Source organism: Cygnus olor, chromosome 4, assembly GCF_009769625.2.
Source record: "Cygnus olor isolate bCygOlo1 chromosome 4, bCygOlo1.pri.v2, whole genome shotgun sequence".
Lineage (NCBI taxonomy): Eukaryota > Metazoa > Chordata > Aves > Anseriformes > Anatidae > Cygnus > Cygnus olor.
In genome coordinates, this window is record NC_049172.1 from 11,768,459 (window position 1) to 11,795,574 (window position 27,116).

Below are 27,116 nucleotides of genomic sequence, written 5' to 3' on the forward strand. Positions count from 1 at the left end.
AGAAAGACAGCAACTGCTTCAGGTCTGGCCAAGTAAGGGGATGGTGACTGCCAGCTCAGCAGAACTGCCACACGGAGATTTAATACTTCTTGGAGCTAGATTCTTTTAGGACACTTAAATCTGAATAATCCTTCAATAAAACAGCGCTTTTCTCAGTATGCCTCCATCTCTGTGCTTGACACCAACTGTTTCCAAACAGACACACATTAGTGGGTACAAGATCGCGAAAAAAAAACAGTCCAAAAATAAAAATTGGCTCTTTTCAGTGCTTTCCCAGGTTGCCCTTGGGACACAATATTCCCTCAACATGATGCCCCAAGGGAGCAACAGTTGCCAGCTGTAGCAACAAACTCAGAACCACCTGCCCTTAAGACCATGTATTTCTCCTCCTCTCCCCTTTTATTGCCAAACAAAGTGACATCTACCCCCCAGTGACATTGATTCGTCAATTTCAGATGACAGCCTGCACCACTGCAAAATACTTACAGAGAAATTTCTTCTTCTTTTCCAAGGGAAATGCATGAAACGTTTCCCAAAACATCCTCACGGTTGGGTGTGTCGCAGTGTAGTCTCCCTTATAGACGGCACTCTATTAGAAAAACAAAAAGTCACATAATTTCATCTAGCACTAGAAAGCAAGGACTAAGCAGAAACACGACCTGATCTCTTCTAGTATCTCAGAGTGACGTCCGACAGCTAAGAAATGGAGTGCAGGATGTGCCATAGGCAACAGCATGGCTCAAAGACACAGGAAAGTGTTCTTGCTACAGGTGAAAGGCCAGTATTTAGGCTTCCAGGTATTCAGCTAATTAGAGGTGTAACGAGGAACCCTGGTGTACCTGATCACGGGCTGGACTCGTGGACAGGGTCATGTGTTCTGCACTGAGTCCATTTCTACTGCTAAGGCTGAGACAAAACAAATATTTGCTGATCTGCACGTGTTTTGAGAGGATACAACTCTTCCAGAGTTCCGTCCAGACTTCCCTTTGAACACTTGGCTGTGTACTTTTTGCCCTTGTTAGTTTTACTGTAAATGAAGATCCTGATTTTGTCTCTTTCTTTCAATCTTAGGCTTCATCCCTACGAAAAAAAGAAGTCCTCCTCCCCTCTTCTTTTTCATCCCCAATTTCCTCCACGAGCTTTATCAGTAGCAGGATAGTGAAGTAAGAGAGTAACTTTTCATGTGAATGATTGCAAGATGTACAAGAAACACATAAAAACATCCGTAGCCTACTACACCTCTTAACCCAAGCTAGTGCCCACCTCTTGCAGCTGCCCAATCCTAGTACTTGTAAAAAAAAGAAGAAAAACATGACAAGAGGGAAGCTTTACCTCCTCCAGTTCCTCCCAGTTGTAGTTACTGTTTCCAACTATCATGGCCCTGAGCTCTGTGGGCTGGAAGAGTTCCAGGACCTTCCCACCACATACTTTCAGGAAGCCAGTGGAAAAAGCTGTGTACCACTCATGGATGGAGAGGTTGAAGATGTAATTTACATAGGCTTCAACAAATTCTTCCCTAGGGCATTGAGAGAGAGCAGGTAAAGAAAAGCACTTTTATTCATACGCCTGAGTGGCAGCACTGCTAGTTTTGCTGTTTTTGCCTGTAACATTCCTTGCAAATACGAGTCTTCAACAGGTTCACCCCACTGCCCGCCTCCCGCTGAGATGACTCACTGCAACACGGACAAAGTCACCAGGTGGCACGTACCACTACGTGTGTGCTTAACCAGTGCAGTGGTGACAGTGCTGAAGGTCCCCAGCAGCCCAGGCTCTTCTGCACTACAGTAAAGCCACCCAGAAGCCTTGCATCCAGTTGCCCATAAGGCCAGGAGGGAGCCAGGGTGACAGAATCCACCAGGAAGGTGTAAGGAAGAGTCCTCTTCCCTAGGGAACCTGCTTCTCTGCTGAGGTTGAGTTACACAAGTAGCAGGATTCGGTTACCGGAGAACCACAACTGACCCAGCAACTGCAGCCCCATGTTTAGGATGTCCAGGAAATTATCTACAGCTCTTCTCAGTCTGTATGCGTACGGTGTTACTTAGCAGGGGACACTCTGCAAAGAACTCTGATAACCAAGCAGAGAGCAAGCACTTAGCTGTGGAGTGGGAACCAAACCACACAGCAGGCGATCAGAAAGCTATCACTTCCAAAACGGAGAGCCTCCCAGAGCCCTAGCTAGGTATGCTGTGATTTTTCAGAGACAGGTGCTCGTCACTCAGTCCCCAGTGAGTCCCACGGGTGGTTCAGCACTTTCAAAACCAACGCTGTAGACCAGAGGTAGACTGAGGAAATCCCATTCAGAGAAGTCTTGATCTGAAACTGCACGGCCCATTACCTTCCTCCTCAAAGAACTCCCCTCGCTACAGAGCAAGAAAACAGTCTTAGAAAGCATGGACATCTCTGCTTCAGCCTTCATAGCCTGGTTAAATATTGGAGTGCATGGCAAAGAGAATGACCTCTCCCAGAATGACAACCCTGTTTTGCTTCAGAGGTTCCCAAGAAAAACATTAAAATAAAAACAACATTCTGCAGCCATTGGTAAGAAACATGCGGCAGGCCCTGGCCTAACTCTGTCTCTGGATTTTGTTAGGAAGTTAAGCATCTTTATTCTATTTTCTCTTTGTTTGTCTTGAAGGATCATGATCTGAGTGCAACCCTAGAATTTTACTTGTGCAATGACTTGAAATATTTTCTTTTTTTCCTTTTTTTTTTTTTTTTTTTTAAAACACCTGACCATAATGCACCAAACAATGTGGCAAACTGGGACATGAAACTAGTCTCTGGGTGGAGCAGTTGTTTTTTTGCCTGACGTTTAAGAGGCGCTCACACTTGAACTCAGAAGCTAAGCAGATCAGGGAAGCAACAGAATCCAATATCTCAATCACTAGCAGAGGACACTAAAACTGAAAAAAGCATTATGACCTTTTGGTGGAGAAATTCTCAGTGCACATGCTATGTAAAAGCAGTAAAGGCTAGGTGAGAAATTAAAAAACAAAAATAAGGCAGCAGACTGACAAATATGAAAACCTGGAATAAGAAATCATACAGCAAAGGGGCATTTTCCAGTGCGTTTGTTTTATTGTCATTTTGCTGATAATCACGTGAGCATTATAGAAATCCAAGCTGATTAAGCACTTAACTGTTGCTTAATACCTCCTTGGCTGTTACGGTCACGAACTCTTTACCAAAAACATTGTATGTTGCGATACCCAAATAAACTCCAAAGGAGAAAGGGAAAATGCAAGCATTTCCTACTTGGTATTTTTCGGTCAAAGCAATCCTGTGCATTTCTTCAGTTAACAGTGAACCTTCCCTCAAGTGGGAAGGGCGATGCCCAAAGACATGCACACAGCACACTACTGAGGCCAGCAGGGCAGCAATTTGGTCCCTGACCTCTAAACATAGCAGCGGAGGAAGTCATTAAGCACTGTAAGGTGGATGAATTGACGGCCATGTCTAGACTTGGATTTAGAGGTTAGCTTGAGTTCAAAACTCTGGTCAAGACAAAGCCACTGCATTCTGGAATGTGTTAAGCTGGCGCAGCCACAGACCAGCCTTTCTCCTTACGGATTTGCTTCTCTTGTCTTTCCTGACTTAGTATTGAAGGAGCTAACCTGGATGCTCTTCCCAAACTTTTGCTCTAGCTAAAACCTTTGATCCTCCCACTAGGCCAATATGGCACACTGTGGTAAGAAAAGACCTTTTTCTTGTGATTGCACAGGCCTAGCCAAAAATAAAAAAGACTATCACTGGCATTTACATCTTTACTTCACTCTCTCAAAGTCTCCTGTATTGCCCATCTCCTCTTGGGTTTGCACGGAGGTAGCTATCTAGCTGTAAAATTGTACCTTTTGCAGCAGCAGTGAAGTAGCTAAAAAGGTAATACAGACAAAGCTTTTGTTACGGCAATGGCTGTAGACACGATCAGAACCATTTTAAATAATCCGATTAATGGGAAATTACTTCATCTCCAGACTTGCCAGCAAGGTCTTCAAACAATCTTAGCACAAGCCCCTAACCATGCTGCTGACTAATCACTGGATCACACTGTTTTGCCAGCAGAGAAAGAATTTGAATGCTGTTTCAAGTAATAAAGGCATCTGAAGAAATCCAATTATAGGATTATAAGAAGAAAACAGTTTAGCAGCTGGAAAACAAAAAAAAAAAGGGGGGGAGGAAAACGGTAACTGTACTAACTGCAGCTAGCTAAGCAGAAGCAGTTTACATACACTTGTGCCTTGCAGCTCCACCAAGGGATGAGGGTCCTCTATCAGACATGTATGAGGGAATTATTTCCTGCGCTAGAATTAAAGAGAGAGCATGAACAAGTCTGCCAGTCTCGGTTTTGCTTTTTGGTCACAGGACAGAAATTGTAATTCCTATTCACACCATAAGGGGGATTAACCTCCAAGGGCCAAAATTACACTGCAATCTCTATTTACCACGAGAAAGCTGTGCCAGGGGTCTCTATAAAGAACTTTTATAGGGAAGATGTCCATCCAAAAGGTCGTGGGACACTTTTCAAGTACTGGTGAAAAGATGATGAAAACCCGATTTCTAAGTGCATCCAGTAACTATTGAACAACCGGTCTAAGAATTTGTTCACAGTGACTTCTAATTCTCTCCCACGTTTCACCTCAGACAAATTTTCTGTAGCAATGCATTTGACTTCATCACAAGTGAGTCCATCCCTCCATATTACCTCTCTTACCTATTGTCCTTCTGCACCAGAATATTGTCTCCATCTTCAATCAGGTTCTTCTGCTCTGTCACACCATAGCTCTCCCTGCAGATCTATACAAAATGAGAAAATTTTACCAAAAGTACTTACCAGGCCATATGCCTGCAGAAAGATAAAAGGTTCTCTTGCACAGTTGATGACTAGCATTTGAAGGGTGGGACAGAGAAAAGGGTAAATGCAGAACACTTTTTGCCTGCTGTAAATGTTCTTCCTGTTTCACTACTTCACATCATTTACATTTGCTGTAGCACTGCTATCGAGCCTAAAAGCAAAGTCAGAAGAGAAAAAACTATCCTTTTAGGTCAACTTCCTGTAAAAAAAAAAAGTGATAACTAATAAAACCTATATTAACTAAGCCCATATGCTCTATTAATAAAAAGTATTCCTTTTTGTTTTTTGTTTTTTTTTTTTAATTTAATGGAAGGTCAGTAGGTTAATTCATCTGCTCTCACTGTAAGACAGCATGACCACAGACAAATTCCTGCTTTTGACAGGCCTACAATGGTACCAATACAAACATACTCAGTACATACAGAATTGGTCATGCAAATAAAATGCAGAAGGGTCAATTGTCAAGCTGCCATACATGAAAGGGCCTTATATTTTCACAGAATCACAGAACGGCCGATGTTGGAAGGGACCTTTGAAGATCCTCTAGCCCTACCCCCTCACCAAGCAGGATCACCTAGAGCATAATGCACAGGACGGCATCCAGGTGGTTTTGGATATCTCCAGAGAAGGAGACTCCACAACCTCTCTGGGCAACCTGTTCCAGTGTGCTCTCATATTCAGATAGAACTTGATTTTGACAGCCAAGATCAGTTGTTTATTCCTTTCAAGGTGTATTGGTTTTATGTGGCAAGGTTTTGGTAGCAGGGAGCTGCAGGGGTGGCCTCTGTGAGAAGAGTCCAGAAGCTGCCTCATGTTAGATAAGGGACAGAGTCAGCTGGCTCCAAAGGGACCTGTCGCTGGCCAGAGCCAAGCCAATAAGCAATGTTGTTATGCTCGCACAGAGGTGCAATTTAAGAAAGGGAAAAAAAAAAATGTGGCACAACAGCAGCTGGGAGAGTGAGGAGTGGGAACCAGCCCTGCAGACCCCCAGGTCAGTGCAGCAGGAGGGCAGGAGGTGCTCCAGGCACACAGCAGCAGTTCCCCTGTGGCCTGTGGAGAGGCCCCTGGTGGAGCAGGCTGTCCCCCTGCAGCCCATGGGTCCCACATGGAGCAGATCTCCACGCTGCAGCCTGTGGAGGAGCCCCCGGTGGAGCAGGTGGATGTGGCCTGGAGGAGGCTGCGGCCCATGGAGAGCCCCCGCAGGAGCAGGCCCCGGGCCAGAGCTGCAGCCCGTGGAGAGGAGCCCACGCAGGAGCAGGGGGTCTGGGGGGAGCTGCCGCCCGTGGGGGACCCATGCTGGAGCAGTGTGATCCTGGGGGATGGACCCCATGGTATGGAGCCATGTGGGAGCAGTTCTTGAAGAGCTGCTGCCTGTGGGCAGCCCCTGCCGGCTCAGTTTGGGAAGGACGGCATCCCGTGGGAGGGACACCACGTGGAGCAGGGGCAGAGAGGGACCGTGAAGGAGCGGCGGAGGCAAAGTGCTACAGACTGACCACAGCCCCCATTCCCCGTTCCCCTGTGGCCCTCAGGGGGAGAAGGTAGAAGAGGGCAGATGGGAGGAAGGTGGTTTTAGTTTTTCTTTCTTTCTTTCTTTCTTTCTCACTTCTCTAGCTTTTTGGTAATAGGCAATAAATTTCTCTAATCTCCCTATGCTGAGTCTGTAAAAGACAATTTGGTGAAAAATTTCTTGGGTGTCTTTAAAAGTATCTTTTTTGTTTTGTTTTAAACAGAGTTTATGTTATCATCCTTATGGCTTCATCCTGAATTGCAGCTCTGACCTGTGTGAGACACAGCCAGACCTGGGTAAGTCTGATTTAATAGACTTTATGCGCACTCATTTATGAAAAAAGAAATGGCACTCTCCTAGCTCAGCATGAATTTTCTTGACAATATGTGGCAGAGCTTCCTGATACCCTGTTATTACCCTAGGCTGGCCCTGGACAGACAGACAAGAATCCAGATCATGCTCGGGATGAATCCACTACTCAGTCTGCTAGAGCATCAGGACTTCCAAGCAAAGACACTGAAACATGGAAGCCCTTACCCTGCTCAAGTTAACAGAGGAAAACACAGTTGGAGAACAATGATGCTGAATTTCTTCATGAGTGTATGTTTGCACATGAGGAAGGACCTGGTATTTTAACGTACATCAAGATTTAACTCTTAATTCTACCGAACCTCCACTGTGTAATAAAAACTATTGTCTCTAGGTTACTGCCAAAATACATATATATATCTTAGAAGCAGAGGAAAACTAACTGCATTAGTACACCTAGAAAAATTTTGTTTCTGAGAAGTCTGACCATATACACTCAATATGAATTTTTAAGTTTAAAAATGTTAGTATTATGACAGCATGGAAAATTCTAAATTGTGTTAGCATTTCAAGAATTGACCCAGTGATGTGAAAGCCTAACTTACAGTTTCAAGGAGGATTTATGAATCTAGTTCTCCTTGTCCTGTGTGAGATGTTGGACACTGGCATTTAAGTCACATGCCACAGTGACAATAAAGATATTCTGAAAATCACTCTGCTTAATCTACTTACTAGCTTAGTTTTCATCATCATATATAAAAGAACAAGTGAGTTTTAATATTTTAACATTAAATATGTGGGTATGTGCTACAGGCATACTTTTGAATAAACTATAATACACATGAATGGGCTTCAACTGTACTATGACTATCACAACACTTATATGTTAAATGTGTCTTACTGTAAAATTCAAGCAGAATGTCTCTTCTATATCTTCCCCAGGATAATCTAAAAGTTGCTGAAGACTCCTACATGTCAGGGAAAGAAATGAGAAAAATTAAAAAAAAAAAAAAAACAGATTCAAAAAGCCAAACATTTAAAAGAGAAAAGAAAATCAGCAAAAGTAAACAGCATCACACATCTGGTTAATAGGATTGCAAGAGAGAGCACCTCTGATTCACTTGAAGAAGTAAAAAAGAAATATGCCTCAAATGAAGAGATGCTTTGTTGTAAGCGGGATACATGCCAGTCCACACAAATTATCAATGTAGTCTATGCCTACATGGATCCCCTTTAATGATCCCGGCCTCAGAACAGTTACATTTCTAGTTCTAAAGGACTGCTAGATATTTATGCTATCTAGCACATATGCTATCTAGACACAAAGGCCTGAAGAAACAAAGAAGGTGGTCAGAAGCTATAACTTTATACCCATTATGTAGAAGATAGTCTTCTACCATCCCTCAAAATCCTGCTGCTGTCTTCCTAGCACTTTACTTCGTTACTATTAGACCTACAACTTCTTGCTGGTAAATCAGACAGCAACTCAAAAGAAACATGAAGACAGCAGTCATACAGTGGGATTTTAACCTCTCAGTATCAAAGTAAACCAATATGCCCATGCAATTATGTAGAAGAGATTCAATATGTCTTTTAGAAAAAGTCATTCCGTCACCCCATTCAACTCCCTGTCTTCTGGCACAGGAACAGGTCAGAGTTGCACTGATTTAAGGATGGGGTAGTTCACATCCAACACACACAACCCATCCTGGACTATGCCAAGAGATACACAGTGGATCTATTTGCTAACCCAAGCCTGGCTTGGGAAAAAAGGCTGAGGCTAGGATCTGGGATCAGACATGAAATCCCACTATAGGGTTGGCAGACCCCCAGCCGTTTCCAAAGGTGTACGGTAGGTATATTTTGGTTGTGTTGATATGAAGCTTTTTGGGGTCAGCAAGGTGGGTACAGAGGTTACAGCCCGAGCAGACAGATCTGATAGCCCCTGGAAGAGGAGAAGGCTGATGTGAAATTCACCACAGTCTTATGTATTTTGCTAGGCTCACAGACCCCCAAATTAATCAGTCACTCAGAAGGACCAGGTGGTTTGTTGAACAGTTTTACCCCACCTGGCATTTCTTGCTCTCAGATGGCTGGTTTCCCATCCCAGACAGGATGCAAATTCTGTTTTTCGTACCTTCCTTCCGTAGGGGACAGCTCCTTCAAATCCTCTAGGCAGGGCTTCACATTCAAGAGTTTTTTGTACAGAGCCAAAGGGAAGTGAAGGTCTACCACTGTGAAGTTGTAGATTGCAAGACCGCATATGATGCCAATCAAGTGAAACCAGTTGTGTTCTACAAAACACTTCAAAACCACAGAGAGAAATCCTGATGAGACGCACTGTTGCTGGTGCAATGCACAGTACTCTTACCCCATGCACGAAGAAGCCAGCTCCCGCTTTCTCAACTGGGACAGTACCAGAGTGCATCAGGTCCCAGTCTTGTTGTAAATTCCTTGTCCCTAGCCTTGCTGGAGTGTGGCACAGAAATGAAGCTACAGAACCAAGTCCTATTACTTCTGTAAGCTGTGATTAGCTGTGGAAACACCAACACTTAGTTTCCACCTTATCTGCCTTTTATTTCCTTTAGACATTAACAAAGCTTCAACGTTTGCCAGCTATGAACTGCAAGAAAATGGTCTAACACTTCTCTCCCTACCAGCCATCCTATCTCCTATTAAAAGTTTATGCATAACCACAGTGCCACCCAGGCAAACATAGGTAGGTGTTGGTATACAAGCCTTCATTCCTTCACATATTTACTGTCATGTTGGTATGTCGGTCACAGTCTCATTGCCTGTATTTGCTAAATGTTGTAAATACACGACTTAGATATTTTCAGTGATTGTCATTAGTTTAGTGTCAAAAGATTTGTTATTTTTACATGCATTAACATGAAGAATAATTGCTCTGCAATACTGTTTACAAGTTGCAGAAGATGCCGCGTCATTTCCTTCCTTATAAAATAATTAATAAATTAAAAGAACCCCCACCAGGACAGATGCACCTGAAGGTAACAATGACATCATCATTTTCCTCCCTACTAACTAGAAAGGTGAGGAAAAAAGGACATGAACCATCACCTCCAGCTATCTGACAGGTAGAGAGAACTTCCACTTCCCACCTTTCCAAAACCAACCAGTATTCACTACAACGTTCTTGCCATTCAAGAGCCTCCTCACATAAAGCATTAACAAGTTCAGGCCCTGAAGGTGACTGTGTTGCATGAACAAGTGGATTGACTGCAAATAAGTGAATGGCAAGGCAAGAACTAAATTTTAATGCCAGTATGACCTGAACCTGTGGTTCTGTAGAATAGCACGATTATTCATATAAATAGCATGAAAAGCATATTCATGCTGTCTGAGAGTTCTATTAACTGTCATCTGATACTTGATATATTAAGTCCTCTTATGGGATAAGAATAAAGAGAAAGAGCCAATTCCTTAACAGGCATCAGTATCACTGTTCTGATAAAGTTAATGAACCTATACTAATTTGCACTGACCATAAATAAAGCTCACATTGTATTGTGGGAGGAAAATTGGAGGAAGATCATTTCTTTTCCATAGTTTGCTACTAAATTAATTACATCTGAAGCAGCATATCATTTCAGCCGGTGTGTAGAGAGGGCAATGGCTCACCGTGTCTGAAAACCACAGCAGGTTTGACTCTGGGTAGTAAGTGAACATGCCATAGATGGGGTTGAGGAGTTCTTTTAGCAAGAGGAGGAAAAATTCCTTTGTCACTCCTCCAGCATCAACAGCTTCCTCACCATCAAAGATGACCTGCAGAAAAAGCAGGTCAGTAACAATTATGCAGAGCTGAGAGAGAGTGAATCAGACATATTTCCAAGTGGAAGCCACACAAAGCAATTTGTCTGACATGCCCAAATCCACCAAAATCTTCAGCCAGTTTCAAGTGCTCTGCTTGCAGGTAAGGACAGGGAACATGAAGTGGCAAATTTGATACTCTGAAAATTTAACTCCTTATGTTGTTCCTGTTAGATAGCAACCAAAACATAAATAACCACCTGTCTTCCCAACAACAGGCAGCAGCTGCTGAACTTCGTAACAACCTCTCAGATATAAAAACACATCCTACTGTAAGTGGCCCATTCCAGCAGAATGGCGAAACAGACACTGTGTAATATCATAGACGTTACTTCTCCTCTGTCCCTCATATAGGAGAGACACCAGAAAAAGAGTAAACCTTCTGATTGGCTTCATGTAAACTGACTACTGCCAAAACACTCCAGCAGTCAGAGAGGAGAAAGATTCAGCTCCCCCACTGATTAGATGTGCCCCTGTCTGCTACACCTATGGCAGTACACTGGCAAAATGGTAACATGAAGGGAGGAAAGGCTTCAGAAGTGTCAGCTGCATGAGAGGGTTTGAGGAAAACTTACCTTAAGAGGCTTTTTCAAATCAATATCTGAATGGATGCTCAACTCCCTTAAAGCATCACCGACTAAATTACTCCTGCGGACATGAAGTACCAGGAAAGGGCTTCTGGCCAGCAGAGGCTCCAGGGTGAGAAGCATGAAAACATTCTGCAAATTTGCACCGTTTATTGCCACCTGTAGACAATAGAGGCATGAGAATCAGCTGCTGTTCAGCTCCTTTCTTCTTCTAGAAGGAAAACAGTTATGTGCCTGACGTTCCTTTCTTCCTTACTCTTTCAGTTTGGCTTCCTCAGGGTATGAGGACTGCATGCCCCCTCTATACAAGTGTGTGCACGTGTGCCTATTTGCCCCCCTCTTTCCCACATCCATACGTTTGAGTCCTCTGAGCAATTCAAAAATTTGAGCAACAGAGATATTAAACTCCTGAACACTTTTTGACATTAGGTGGCTAGAAGAAAAAGGCTTTATTTATACTTTTATTGAGTCAAAAGACTCAGTGTGAGCACAACCTTGAAAAAATCAGAGTCTACAAGGGAGAACAGTGTTACTAACACACCACGTGAGAAGACAGTCGATGTGTGCCATGTGAGGAACCCACTGCATACAATTCAAAGCCCTCATCTACAGCGATTTTCTGGTGTCAGGAAAGATGCAAAGTCTGGTCAAAGCTTTGACCACCCAGAGAGCATTGATTCTCACGCGTTGTCTGTATTAAGTGGCAAACCCATTGTAAATACAGTTAAAAAGACAATTCTTTGGCCTCCAAGTGGTCATCTTCATAAAGATCCTTTCTGTCAGGGCAAATTAAACTTTTTGTGGGACAAGTCCCACACCCTGGCTGCACTGGATGAGGGACCAGTGCCCAATTCTTTGTCCCTTTCAGGAGCCACCTGCATAAGCAGCGCCCAGCACTGAGCAGTTCACATTGGCACAGAGGCCAGATGCCCTTGCCAGAGTCTGGCTTGGCTGCCACCTACAGGGTAAGGGGCACCGAAGCTCAACACCTGCTGTGACACACTCCTGGAAGGCCCCACGTCTGTACCTCTCACTGCAAATGGGTGGCTTGGCTGCTGACAACAGCCACAGCTTGGAACTACAAACAGCATCAGATTTGAACCCTTAGTTCTGACAACCACTTCTGTGCTGCACACAAACTTCAAAAAGGTGCTCACTCACCTGAAAGCACCTTACAGCTCCTCTAATAGAGACCTCACCTTACTTCTTCTTATCCTTGGACTATCATAAATACACGAGTGCTCCTTCCATAGGTACAGTTTACATTTCCATGACACGCACATCTGGCAATTCTGATGTTACCAAACTTCTTGAACTAATAGAAACTAAGTACTGTGTGTGCCCTGGATAGGGCTAAGAGCTTTTCCAGCTATTCTGCTCTCTCGTATCATAGAAACGATAAAATGAGGCACAAAGTAACTCCCAGTGAACTCCCTTGCATTCAGGCACCAATGTAAAAGGCAGGAAAAAAAGAAATGAGGCAGAAAAACTGGAAGAGAGAATGATTACCTGCATCTGTAGTTCTGCATCTGTCTGTAACATCTTGGTCTTAGCCTGAGCGTCAAAGATGAAGGGATAAGAACAGAGCGTCACAGCATCCTGCAAGACACACAGACAGACTGGTGCCCATGTACAGCTTCTAGAATCACTGCTTCAAATAAGAGTCATGAAACACAATTTCCTTACCTGCATGATGGATGGTCTAACTTTCTGTGAAGGCAAAAAAAAAAAAAAAAGAAAACTTTTACTCTCTTGATTGTGTCAGATATTTCTTAGGACAGACTAGTTCAAAGGTGACCCACAGAAAATTTTTCTCCTCTGGGCCCAACTTTTTTCTTCTTAAAGAAACGCATGGGAACTTCCTTCTCAAGACAACGCACAAGTCTAATCCAAAACTTGCACATCAAACATTACTAAGAGGACTAACAGGCACAGAAGCCTGTTAGCTTGCCAGAGGTGAAATTTATTTTTATGAAGAACAACCAGAAAACTATCCCCAAGGCAGAGACCACATGAAACAACAGGAAAGAACATAAGGCCACAACATGACAATACAAGGCCGCTCCTGCAACACAAATTACTCTTCTCTTTAGCTCTATCAGTACAATTTTAACTATTACTGTTGTATCAAACTGAGTCATAATTTTATTGCTCTGCTCACTAAAAGCAAGCACAGAGCAGCAGTATTTATATAACGGAAGATGGGAGAGGGGACACAGCACACACAACATGTAGAAAGTGCATACAAACACATACAGAAATTCTTGCTACAGTCTGATTTTACTCTTGCAGCATCCCTTGATGGATGTCTTTTTGTTTTCTCATATTTGGGATTTCTTTCCTTGCATTATTTAAATAATCTCACTGGGTTCCCATACAGCATTTTCCAGCCCTCAGTTCAGTTATCTCTTTTCTTAAAGATGGGAAAGTGAGGCATAAAAGAGGTGAAGGGTCTTACCCAAGATCACCCAGCAGGTTACTGGAAGAGCCAGGAATAGAACCCACATCTCTTGAGTCTTGGTTCAGTCCCCTAGCCAGAACGTCACACTGCCTCCTCTTACAGAGCAACATTTTAAGACCACTGGCTATATTATTCACAATACCTGCCTAAACAGCAGAAGTAAAGGGTAAAAATTATAATTTTAGAATACAGGACTTGGCTCCTGAGGTCTCGATTACATTAAAAGGATCCAGTGACTGAACTAATCCCTTTGTGCAGGGACTGAATGGGATTCACATGAATAATCACAGAGGTTGATGCAAACATTCGTTAAATATTGTTAGCTTTAGCTCTTCTGGTTTTATTTTAAGTCAACTTCAAGCCACCAAGTATCCAAATCTGAGAGATTTAACATATAGATGCTCCTATACTGATTACATTACACTCTCAAAAAGGATATTAAAAATGCAGATCTCTAATGACCAGAGAGACAAATGTGACTCTTACCATTCCAGCCTGATGTAGGAACCACATGAGATAATCCTCCTGAATGTCCACCAAGCTGGAAATCTCAGGGATATAAAACTTATCATATTCTACATGTTTAACCTTCTGATTTACCTAGGGAAGAAAACAGATGGTTTTTAAAATACAGACGTATCCAGCATTTTCTTAGAACAGGCTTTCATAAAATCAAATATAGAAGCTTGCAACAATAGGCCCCAGAAAGTCTTGCAAAAAAGTCATCATCCCTTTTATTTTAGTATGAAGAACTGAGAAACTTCTGACTTCTTAGTTCTCCCTCCTCCTCATCCAAGACTAAACAGCACCAACACACAAGGAGCAGAAAGTGTAATAATACAGGCATTTGTGTCACAACAGTGCACGCTGTCTGCTGGCTCAACAGCAGCACTCTTCACAGTGAATTTTTCCTAGTATTTGAGACAGGACTAAGCAATCTTCAAGTATACCGAATTCAGGAAAACCACTAACATCTTCACTCTTGTGGTGTCTCAGTGGACAACAAGGCAGCTCACAAGCCAGGGCTGTCACCAATTCGCCCCGTCAATTGGCAAAGGGCAGACAAGACCGAGTGAGTTGCATCAAGATGCATGTTGGCATCTTGAGCCAACGTACACCCAAGGCTTACCTTGTGGAGTTTCTCCAGAAGTCTGAGAGCAGCTGTAATGTAGCTACTGAACAAGACCGGGATCAACAATGTCTTTCTTCCACTGAGGAGGTAAACTACTGCACCTTTATAGAGATCCACTAGCCTAAGGAAATATCGTGGGCACACTTGAGACCACCAGTTATCTGCAAAGAAAAGGAACGTAAAAATACATCTTGAATTGAACACCACAGAATACTCCCCTACATAAAGATGAAAATAGGGGAACACACCTAAAAACAGTTTTAAAAAACTTGCCTACTTCTCTGCTAATTGTTGCAATAGGAAGGCAAGCAAAGTAAGCTGCAGATACCAGAAGTCGAGAAGCTTTCCACTCTCAAACAACCATGTCACTCACCACCCAGTCCCAACCCCTGATCAACGCAAGAGCCTGAAATCAAGGTTTTTCAACCGTCTCAAGAAGCTCGTATTCAAGATACTGTGATCTTGCAGACAAAACATTGTCTCTCTGTAGTGATAAGAAAGTAGTTCTCTGGTCAGTTCTCCATCAGTACCACATCCTTTTCTAGCACATGTCAGAAGGTGCCTCCTAACACATGTGCACTAAAGCTCCCTCTTTTTGAAAAAGCTGATTTCCTTCTTGCCACGGGCAGTAACCCTTACCTCCCCTCTGAAGGGACCCTGCCTATGAGCTTCTTTGCTAGAACCAATCCACCTGCAAAGTAGAAGATGCAGCTTGGGAAAACATCACATCAACTGCTAGAAACAAACACCAACTTAGCCTCCCAAGTGTCAGCAAAACAATAGATTCTTGCAGACAGAAGTATGAAAATCCTTTATATTTCTTTATTCTAACAGTCACAATGGACTAGGAACTCTGAGCACAGGAGAAAATCTGGTTACAAAACCTCCTTGAATAAAATAATAAATAAATCACTAAGCTTCAAAACAGATTTCACTGGAGCAATGCTTCTGGAGGTCTGAATCCATTACATAGCATTTTACACAATACTGTGAGAATTAGTATAAGATAACATTAAGAAATGGAAGAAAATAACAAAAAAGTAATATCTTAGCAAACACAAGTAACACTTTTGAGTAGCTTATCTTCTACTTAGCTTATATTGAGCTAATAGGAAATAATGTTAGTAGAAGTAAGATTCCAAAACAGGAGATGAACTGTTATGTATAGCTTAGACTTGACCAACCAATAGGTTTTTCTGCACTTTATACAGATCAGGTTAACTTTACATTAGCAGTATATTCATTTATTTACCTTACACAGAAAAGAAATTTCAATGTGGACAATGTCTGATTAAATTAACAGAGTGAGATCACTTAATCTTCATGATATACAAAATCTATGTTCACATAGAGGCATTAAAATTTTCTGGAATTGAGTCTCTGAATGTAGGTAAATTAGGCAAGGTAAATTAGTTTAACTTCCCCAGTACATGTTCTTAGAAAATTCAGGTTGAGTTGTTTTAATTTAGAAGCAGAATATTTCATTCTCATTTATTATCCACACCACCATAAATTTTATAGGTTTTATATTACAATAACTCACTAACTCTCTATATCTTACCTATATGGCACAGTCTTCATTCCCACATATTTCATATTTAAAATTCAAATTTTGTGTTTAAAATTCTTTTACATAGGAATATAGGTTTTGGGGGAGGATTCCTTGAATGCTTTTGGCCCGCAGGTGCTTTTTAGAGGCAGCTGCTTCATAGCAACACCATATCACAAAGAATATTCAATTATCATAGAAGTCATAGTTAACACCAAAATTAAACCAACATAAAAACATGACTGAAAGATCCAAAGGCAACTCTTTGTGTTCCCCCTGGATCGTGAGAGCAATATGCATCTTAAATGATAGCCTCTTACCAAGAACTTTGCTGGGGTTGGTGTCTAAGCGCAGAATAGCCATTGCCAGAGGAAGCGTTAACGTGATATAATACTTTGAATCTTGGAAGGGTGGGAATTCAGGGAGAATCAGATAGATCCTCATTGCCTCAACGTCTGGTGGTGAGCTGGACAACTGAGGAATCAAGAAACTTTCAAAGCTCTTCAGTATCTACAGGGGAAAAAAGACAAAAGGAGGCAACTTATCCCGGATGATAGAGCACCTACAAAATAAATGAGTAAATACTAATGAAACAGAGAACAGGCAGCACAGGTAGACTTAACAGCTTTTGTTACTGACCCCTTAAAGCATTCCACGGGACAGGACTAAATTCATGTTTTCCCAAAAGGCATAAATGTTTGCGCAGTTTTTTCCAGGGATGTCTATGTTAGTAAACCCTTCCTGTTGAAGGCCACATCCCTGCTTTAGAAGTACAGTGAATTGAATTTCTCAGACTAGAAACATTGCTGAACTAGTTCTTTGTGTGCATTAAAGCATGGCAAAAAAAAAGACATAGAACTGTATAGCTAAAATTCTCCAGAAATATTTGTGTCTGAAGCAGATAGACAACATGAAAAATTTCACCTGCTACAATTCCAATTTAGCAAAACATCACACAACACCTTTCTACTCACTTCTCTCTCTGACACCTATAATAAACAGTTTTACTGTACCATAGCTCAGAGTACTCAAGTCCCACTGTACATAAAACAAGGACTGCCTCATCCACAGGACTACTCAATACACCAAGTCTTCTCTGCTTTAGGGGAGTTAGAATAAATTAAACAACCAGAAAGTACTCAACTGCTGACCCGTAAGAAATAAGAACACATTCATTATTTTCAAGCATAACATACAAGAATTAATTTCAGCAGTTAGTTCAAGTATTAAATGCCATGAAACAAAACTGTTTTATAAACAAATCTTTGAGACGTTTTCTGAGGTCAAAATCCATCCAGGTCAATGGAGATGTACCCACGGATACTAAGATGAATCTGGCCTGCAGATTTGAAATACAAACTTCCCCTAAAAAATGTGCTGTTTCTCCCGTTACAGAGGGACAAAGCCTTTATTCCCCCTCTAAATACCTAAAAATGTGTAAGTGCAATACCTGGTCTAGGAGAATGGAGTGTTGAGAGTTCATCAGCTTCTCAAACAGCACTCTGGTGGAGTTCAAATCAATCCCCGGGGTCTTTGGACTGGTTTTAAAATGTTCATCAATTCTTTAAAAAAAAAAAATCAGAGACAGACATAAGTTTAAGGAAGTGAAAACACTACCTCTCTATTAGCACTGCCTGAGAGCAAGCAGTGGAGGACTGACCTCCAGGAAATGAATCAGACTAGAAACAAAACACAACTTAGAATCTTCTTGCTAAGGACAAGATGCACAATGCCCCTTTCTGAACTCTTCTGGGCCTTGCTTAGATATAGGATTCTTGCAGATAAACACTTCATCAAACTCTTTGGTTTCCCCAGGACTCCTCACTATGCTAATAGCCTGCCTGAACAGGACTGACTGCTTAAAAACCTATAAAATACCTATCTATCAATTGTTTCAGGATCCTCTGCATTTTCTTCACATACACTTTATTTATTTTTATAGAAAATCACACACAGTAAGAAAGCGAAGGGTGATAATATAAGATGACATTATTCAAGGGAACATCAGATGAAGGCTTTCAAAACATAACAAACAAGATTTCAGAGAATTTGATAATTCCACTCTCAAATTTTCTAAAACTAAACAATGATCGCAATCAAACCACAGCGCAGTTGTAAACAGTCTTCAGACGTAAGAAATGTTCTCTCCTTTCTGCCACGTGTGAAAGGCTGTAATTTACGCAGGCTACCTGTATAAAAGGCATAATGAAGGCAAGCCTCCAGAGGATGACACAGTCCAACAGCCAGATCTAGTGACACTGAAATGTCCTGCAATCCAGCAGGTAAGTTACCTAGCTCAGCACCTGGAGCATGTGCAGCATCTGGAGCAGAGACTCTCAGCACCATTGTCTGTAGTAAAAATGCACATAAATCTTTGCAGATGCTAGTAAAAAAACGGTAATTGCTACAAATCCATTGACCTCAAGGATTTCCCAAGTACGTCTCTACTCATCCCTGAGACTCTGTTATATCAGCCACACTGTGAAGGAAACGGTACTGATTAAACATGGGATGCATTTGTCAGTTTTCTGATGATATGAGAAGTTAAACATTGCCTGTTGGAGTAGAACAGTTATTTCCATACCAATATGGACACTGGGCTGGGACTAGCTCCTCAGAGTCACACTGCAGTACAGGTAGCTTCATGCTGTTCAGTGGTAGTATTGTAGCGTGCCCAGTCACACAGACATAGAAATGCTGTTTTTTTATCTAGCCCTATATCTATCTAACCCCAATGCCATACTGCAAACAGGCACTAGGGTACTGAAGGCATATACTAGGTTACTTCTCTCAAGGGCGACGTAAGGCTTCACATACAAAGGTACGTAGTTAAATACAGCCTCACCTCAGCGTATGTTGGCTTCAAATTTTATGATTCATTTGGGCACAAATCTTCTGTAAAAGTTAAGTCCTGCATTCACCAGGACATCATTAAGGTGGAAAGAGAACTGCACAGAGGTGATCAAGTCATACACTCCATTCATTTCCACATTCAAAGAAGGCATGGGACTATTTGCAGTGACTCAACAACTTAGAAAACTCACTGAGTGTTTTAAACCAACATGACACAACTCTCCATATGCAGTAACAATGCTGTCTTTTCCCAAGGCTAGAGAAGAAACAACCATTGTACCAGCTGGAAAATGCAAGTATAATGAGTAACTTGTTTTCTTTTTCAAGCTGCTCTTGGAAAAGATTACTCAAAGATTATTCAGAGTAACTAGGCTCATCTTCACCTACTTACAGGTCATTTATTCATTACGTCACCATAAAAAATTCCTCCCCCACCTCAACTTATGCTGTTACCTCCCCAACCTTCACAAACACAGGCGACATAATCCTTCCCAACCCACAGCTTTTGACTCAGCTGTGCCTATTACATCCTTGTCACCACCTATTGTTGGTTACATCCATTTGAAACTCCTGCTTTCATAAGCAAAAGCACAAAACTTTTCACAACTGATGTCACCTAAAAGAAAAGTGCTTCCATGCTGGCCCGGGTGTATTTTTCATGAGCAGCCTGTGCTGAGGTATACCTCCCTCCACAGGCACTAGCCCTCATCAGCTAGCTCAGCTGGATGAGAGACTATTCAGGTATGTGGCATCACTCATTTCCCTAACTGTCAAATTCCCAACCCTCTCTTTCAAAGATTTTTACATTCATTTCGTATGGAAAAATAATAAACATGACAACTCCAAGGAATCTGTACAGTACACTCACCATGCACTTTCCTAGACTATTTGCCTTCCTTACCCAGCTCTGACCACCCACCTCTTCAGTGAACACACTCTTCCCCAGTCTCCTGACCAGAAAAATCAAAGCCCAGTGCAAAACTGAGTGAAGAAAAAAAGAGATTCCAGTCTGCCTCAAGGGAAAGCTACACTACTTGACTCTCTTTGATACTTACTTCTTCTCCAAGAAGCTTCCATTCCAGCAGGCAGCTGAGGACAGTATCTGAACAACATTACTGTTTGCAGCAGAAAGACAAAAGAAAACAGAGAGAGAGGGTATAAACAGATGTCCCAGTAAATCTCTTCAGCTATCTTCCCTTCCTTCTACGGGAAACAACATCAAGATCATCTCATCGTTCAAAGGCTAAGTGGCTTACTCAGGATCATATAACACTTCTCTTTCAAAGGAGGGAGGCCTCCTTTCCACCTATTCTGCCCTTCTCATAGCAGGCAAACAGGAAAAAATTTAATCAGTGTGTTCACAGCTTCTTGCTGCTTTACATGAACTCTAAGCACATAATAAAGAACAACTTTTAAATCCATTTCCCACCCACTATTTGCAATATTCTGAAGCAGCCTTAAATTCCTCGGGTTTTGCTGGGAAGCTCTAACCTAGCATCCTTGTGACTGGCACCTGTACTCCCCTCAGATATAACCAAGAACCACACTTGAAAAGGCTGCTAAACTACAAGTGAAAACAGGGCATGGAAGCCAACAAAATTATTTAAATAAAACTTCCAATAATAGGCTTGTCCAGTGCCACAATACCTACTTGACAGAATTAGAACTGTTCTTTTCTAAAAGCTTTTGCCTCCAGACATCTATAGTTTCATCATTTATTAAACAGGTATAACGTGTTTCATTTATGGTCCGGAAATCATCAGCAGGCAAGGAATTCTGTGAGAAGATACAGATTTCAGCAAATACAAAGCTTGTAAAAACAATTCCTTCTTATTAAAAATCTCAGTTTTCTATATACAATTCATAGGTCTCTGGGTGTGATCTCTGAACAGGTTTGATTAGGAAGCTGCAACATTACTAACGAGCCCGAAAGGAAAGGCATGGAAAAAAATATATATATATATTTTTACAAAGAGGAAAAGAAAAAAGAAAAACAAAATATCGTTTCCTTAAATGTACCAAAGCCCTTTTAAATAATGCTGTATATAGTTACAGGCTTAGTACATTTCTTCTAGAGTTATTTCCATGCCTCAAAAGTGTATGTTAAACACTTACTGGAATAAATAAGACAGAAGGAGAAAAAACATCATTCAGCCCACAATCCAGCTGATCTGTCAGAACCCCATTGTGTGTTCCACTGCCTTACGCTGATCACCTGGACCCCACTGCTTCAGGAGGATGGCAGTCCCTTTCTTCCAATCTGCCAAGGAAGTAACTCCCTTCCCTGATGATCAAAGTGGTATCAGTGTCAATTGCTCTTTGATGTGACTCTAAAAGAAGGCACCTTTCAGCCACTCCTAAAACATTGTAAACCCCTGTAATAAGTGCTGTCCTTTTTAAGGTTTATAAGGCAGAATGGACCCCAAAACATCACCTCACTTTCAGGAGATTACCACCAAAAAAAGATGCATAGTGAGGGCTGGGACAGGTGAACAGACTTGAGAAAGTACTTCATTTGTTTTACCTCATATTTGGAGCAAAGCACAAATGTTTGGTCTCCTCCAGAAAAGATATGTTTAACAATGTGATATTTACAGGCATCTGTTGAGGAAAGCGACACAGTTGTGTTAGAGGCTGATGAATGCAAGTTTCTGCTTTGCCTTCCCTCCACATTTGCACTGACAGTGTCTAACGCTTTGCACTACAGGGAACACCCGGATTCCTTGAAGGCAAGGCTGAAATCAGTAGGATCTCAAGCACTTTAGCACTTTATTTTACTTTTTTCTTTATTATTTTTTTGAGACATACTACCTGACAGGAGGGGAAAGCTGTAATTTTTAAACTACAATGGGGTTTTTAATGAGAAACCAGAGCCCTCAGAAATCAGCATTAGGACAATTTCATGAAGGCTCAAGATTGCCAAATACTGAGCTCTGCCATGATAAGAGAAAGGGAGAGGGCACACAGAGTAACAGAGAGCAAGAGGTCACACAGTAATTCCACAGTGCATTCAGACGAGGGGAATGGATTTCTTTTGCTGTTTCAAGCACTTTCACAGAGCAATGTCAAGGTGTCTTTAGACCACCATGGATGAAAGGAAGTGATTCATGTCCATTTGCCACTCTAAATCACGCACAGTACATACCAGGCTTCCCTGAGAGTTGCCCATTGTGAGCTGCCCAGTGACCCTTCACAGGAGAGGGACACTTAACATTGTAAGTGTGCCCAGTTCCCAGCTGGCCTCTTGTTCCACAGCCAAATGCATAGATCATTCCTGAAGAAGGCACAAAGGCTAAAGTATGGTGTCTGTAAGAGAGACGGGTACAAATTAGTGCCATATGTATTAACTTAATTTTGACATGTACGATGCAGAAGCAAGGCTACTCCTTCCATTTACAAGAGCCAGTGTCAGCATTAACCTCCACTGAAGGACAGGACTCACCTGCCACAGGCAATCTGGGATACTTCACTGCCCATTAGCTCAAGAACTCTTCGGGGGTTCACTTCGTCATTCATGGAGTCATGTCCCAGTTGCCCACAGGAACCTGCACCGAACGTGAACACCCCTCCACTCTGTTAGCAAATCAAACAGCATATTCTCCATTTAGGACCCATATCCCAGCAGCATCTCTCTGACTCCAGTTTCGCTACGAGCCCACACTTAAGCAGAGATTGCTGGGGATTTCCAAAGGATTCAGAAAATAAGCTTGAGCTCTGCTAATGAAGCTTCCAAATAGCTACCTTGCCACCCATCAGAGAATATCAGACTTATCTCTAAGTACGCCTGCAGTAGACAACCTTCCCCCCACCATTACCTAATGAGTCAGAAATCTCAGCAGGTTTAAACATGGTTCAATAGCACCCATTTCCACAGTACTTTACACTGATCTCTGGTGGCTGCTGATCAAAAGGATGATGACCTTTTTCCTGGAAAAAGACCCACACTCTCTGGTCTTCACAGTGGTTCTCCCACTGGAATCTCACAGCTAGCTATTTTGATTCATTTTTTGATTGAGAACACTTAGGTACCAACCAAGGAAGGCAACAACCTAGGAAGTGGCATGTGCAAGGCAAGAACCGAACAGTGATCTTCCAAATGCTATCCCTATCCTCTATTAAACTACACGCTACTTGGGAACAGCAGTAGGTTTGGAACTGCAAACCTCTTGTAAATGCTGTGACTGACCGGTAACTTTTCATGCAACAGCCCATTATTTCTGACTTGCCTTTTATTCTGAGGCACAATAACTCTCCATCTTCCAACAAGATGTTATTTTTAACCTCTTAAGATATATGTTTGTTCTTTTTTATTCCTCAAAGCTCATTTCTTTGAGTGATCCATCTGAGTTTTACTATTTATTGTCATGGATTACTAACATCTTCATCTTAAAAATGGCAATGGATCACGTGGGCAAAGAATCTCAGAATAAATTATCACAAGACTTTACTTTCCATTTAGTTTCTCTTACTGGTGTTAGATGAATTAAGGTACGTCAGTCTGTTCTTTTCTATCATTTCCTAGGAAACTAAAGTGAAACCATCAGGCAGGCAAGACAGCGGCCGGGGCTTCCAGGTTAGCTTCTCTACCTTTGTTAGAACTGCCGTGTGTTCCTCTCCACAGCTGATGTAAACAACCTTCTGAGACCGCAACAGCTTCACATGGCAAGGCGATTCTCGGTCTGTGTAAGACAAATGAAATAAAGGAATTGTTTCATAAACACGATCCTAAATGCCTGAGAAAACCACTGGCAGCAGTCTGATTTTCAGACTTGTTCTACAATTCAGATGGAGCACAGCTTTAACAAACATGGAAAAAACAACAGATCCTTTATTACTTTACTGTTGCTTTCTCCCCCCATTCTTAAAATATTTGCCCTGGTTCAAAAACAGTTGGGTATTGCAAGAACACAAATATAGTGTATTTTGTATAAATTCAATGTGTGCTTGCAGCTTGGGACACGACTAGTGCAGGTGAGCTACACCAACCTTCAGCCTCATGCTCCATTCCAAACTCCTGACTTTTGTTTCCAAAAGCTTGCTATGACTTCTTCATACAGAACAATCCTGATGGGTCCAACACGCATGGCAAGCAGCAGGTGCATTTAAATACCTAGTCTTCCTTCTGTTGTCATGCTTTAAGATCCTCCTACTTGCAAAGGCTAATCTCTGCCAAGAGTTAAATGGTGCTTTTCTCCTTCACTATGACATTCTAATCATTAAAAGTAGGCATCTCGAGTATAAATACACTAAGCAAGGTTATATGTTTCACTGATTTAAAAGAATATATATATATTTTTATTATTATTAAAAAAGCACTTAAAGAAGCAGTAGGTACCCCAAACCAGCTTCAGACAGCAAGGGGAACAGCCGCTTACTTTGTACCAACAAAAAACCCAGTTCCTACCTACAGAAGTGGTTCATTTTTTAAGACTCTCACCCAAGGATTTGACAGGTGCTTTTTTTTCTGTATAGTGAAAGGAAAATGGTCACATTTTCATGCATTTAAAACTAAGGGCAGGCTTTTTTCATTTACTTTGTTCTGTAGTTTAGCACAAAGTAAACTTCTAATGCACAAGTGCAGCATTTCTAATAGTGCTGTGTTGAAATCAGAAACATTTCTCTGTCAAACTCCATGCGAAGAACACAGCTGCTCTTATACAAGGCCACTGCGCTCTTACAAACTATACAAGAGAACAAACCTGGAGCATTTTTGAGAAAGCACAAAATATGTTACAAGTCTTACAATTGCGTTTCATATTCCTAAAAGTGCAAAGCAAGATGAAATTAAGCATACAACATTCAAACCTCCTGTGCTAAACTACAGGCTGGTTTTGAATAATTGCTTTAAATACACGTTTCAGTTGGTAGGGTGGGTTGTCAAACTGCATCATTCCCTTATAGGTAGACAAAATGTGAGGCAATGCTTTTCTCTTGCAACATATGGTGTTTATAAGCTACTATATACACAACCTAACATTTTTAAATATATACACACCTCATGTACTCACCCATGCAAACCAAATTATCCACGCGTGTTGCGTTTCACATCCCCACTCAGTAACTCGCCTAGATACTTAAAGCTACTCAGAAACTATGCAGATAAAGATGAAGAGGTTGATCTGAAACTCCAAAGAAAATCTTTCACTCTTTTGCTTTTGCAAAATAGTCTAAGAGTACATTAACAAGCTGGAGGAATCTGGGCTTTTCAGACTAGTGGTAACGTCATATCCACTCTTGAAGCCTAATTTATAAATCAATCTTCAAGTCTGTTGATGGCTAGGCTTCACTGAACATGATCACCTGAAATAAAACATACCACTGGCCCAACATGTCTGAAAAACTGTGCAACCAATAAACTGGACAACATTTTACAATATTGAGATACTTTGTGTTGCCATCATCTTGGAGCATACAGATGCTCACCAGTCAAAATCATGTTGACCAACTAGGGGATGGGTTCAGTTCATTGTTCCACACGGAGAGCCTTTGCTCTACATCAACTTCAAACAAAATATAACTGAGTGTTTTTGAGGGGAAGAATAACATAAGCACTTCCTTGGGTCCCTGCATTTTGACACTCTTTTTTTTTGACCTTCACTCCCACTAACATCTACAAGGGAAAAAAAGGTGTTTCTATTACTACTAATCATGAAAAGCCTGTAGAGCCAAAGACTCTTTTTCTATCCTCTAAGGCACAAAACCTAAGGAGCTGCTGAGGTTTATACATCTGCTCAGTAAAAACAGACTGTCAAAAGAAAAAAGACTGTCACTCAGCCAAAAAAAAGTCCATCCTTCTTTCACCAAAGAGCGTAACTTTAATACCTCGTTCATCACTTAGTCCCAGTTGTCCTGAGCTGTTCTTCCCCCAGCCAAACACAGCTCCTGAGAGAGAGAGGGCAAAACTGTGTGCTCCACCTGCAGCAACCTGAGCCAAAGGGATACCATCAAGAGATTTGACACGTTGTGGACTGGCTTGGGAGGGACATTCTTTACCCAAGCCCAGCTGACCATAGCTGTTCTGGCCCCATGTGAAGAACTGACCATCTGAAACAAAAAAAGAAAGAGAACAGTGAATAAGAGCTGGTCAACAGAAGAGCAAGTTTGTCAAAATGAACACCAGTGCTGGGGGCTTCTCTCCCACCCAAACCTCATGATGGAAAAATCAAGCAAGACGATCCTTCCTAAAATAAAAGCCCTGTCCGAAGACACTGGATAAATAAAGAGATGTGTAACTAAGTGCAAAATACAATATAGACTGCTCTAACTTAAACAACACAACGAAGAATGGTCCACATGTTGCATACAGAAGAGCCAAGGATAATTTTGACACAAAGGAATTAACTCTACACATTTTTCTACATCAAGATGGAAAGCTTTTAAGTGTTCCTGCCATTATTCAGTAGTGAGGCAGTGCATAATGTTGTGTGATGTTTCCTTTCTTGACAGTATTGGCAAAGTTCTTCAATATTCATGGTATCTGATCCACTTTATTGTCTCCCATTTGTTCCGAAAACAGTTGAGACATGGATGCCCTTGGTTTATTGTGCAGAAATAAGCAATCTTGGACACTGTGCAAAGCAACAGCAGAAATCTTGGTAGTAAATAATGAATGTTACAGTACCTGCTGCCAAAGCCAGGCAATGCCAGTTTCCACAGGAAACCTGCAGTATCGTCTGTTGGTTCAGTTTCTTTATCAACCTAAAGAAGACGACATTATTTTAGAATAATCATCCACAAATATAGTACCACCATAGATGAATTTATCATTTCCATTCAGGTATTCTAGACACACATATAACCTGTGATTTTGAGATGAGGAATTGAATCTTGGAGGTTATACAGATCTATGCATAATAGATGCAAATCTGTGAGGAGATTTAGATACTTGACTACCAACTCCAACTATCTTTACTGCTACATTTCCAGACATCTGAAAACGATGGGGAAAAAAACATTTTTTGGTGTCTCTCTTACTATTCTTTTTCAGGCATTGACATTCTTCATCCCATCAGGGCATAGTAGTTCCTATGAGTTA

General features: G+C 41.6%; 1 protein-coding gene across 5 annotated transcripts in view; it reads right to left on the reverse strand.

Moving 5' to 3' along the window:
- Positions 1 to 27,116, reverse strand: part of HERC3 (HECT and RLD domain containing E3 ubiquitin protein ligase 3) — a 44,509-nt gene that overhangs the window by 2,017 nt on the left and 15,376 nt on the right. For 2 of the 5 annotated variants that reach the window (XM_040555914.1, XM_040555915.1), the window contains exons 4-24: positions 26,703 to 26,779; positions 25,904 to 26,125; positions 23,669 to 23,760; positions 22,524 to 22,654; positions 22,227 to 22,387; positions 21,606 to 21,682; positions 20,733 to 20,857; positions 20,137 to 20,196; positions 17,679 to 17,790; positions 16,549 to 16,738; positions 14,677 to 14,840; positions 14,034 to 14,147; positions 12,773 to 12,796; positions 12,596 to 12,685; positions 11,075 to 11,245; positions 10,311 to 10,454; positions 8,806 to 8,972; positions 7,570 to 7,636; positions 4,712 to 4,794; positions 1,333 to 1,516; positions 487 to 589 (exon numbers count right to left, since the gene is read on the reverse strand). In XM_040555914.1, the coding sequence (XP_040411848.1) occupies positions 487 to 589; positions 1,333 to 1,516; positions 4,712 to 4,794; positions 7,570 to 7,636; positions 8,806 to 8,972; positions 10,311 to 10,454; positions 11,075 to 11,245; positions 12,596 to 12,685; positions 12,773 to 12,796; positions 14,034 to 14,147; positions 14,677 to 14,840; positions 16,549 to 16,738; positions 17,679 to 17,790; positions 20,137 to 20,196; positions 20,733 to 20,857; positions 21,606 to 21,682; positions 22,227 to 22,387; positions 22,524 to 22,654; positions 23,669 to 23,760; positions 25,904 to 26,125; positions 26,703 to 26,779 (2,558 nt within the window). Of the gene's footprint in view, positions 1 to 486; positions 590 to 1,332; positions 1,517 to 2,627; positions 4,529 to 4,711; positions 4,795 to 7,569; positions 7,637 to 8,805; positions 8,973 to 10,310; positions 10,455 to 11,074; positions 11,246 to 12,595; positions 12,686 to 12,772; positions 12,797 to 13,544; positions 13,694 to 14,033; positions 14,148 to 14,676; positions 14,841 to 16,548; positions 16,739 to 17,678; positions 17,791 to 20,136; positions 20,197 to 20,732; positions 20,858 to 21,605; positions 21,683 to 22,226; positions 22,388 to 22,523; positions 22,655 to 23,668; positions 23,761 to 25,903; positions 26,126 to 26,702; positions 26,780 to 27,116 lie in introns of those variants that run through there. The other 3 variants (XM_040555917.1, XM_040555918.1, XR_005819525.1) reach the window with 3 other exon arrangements.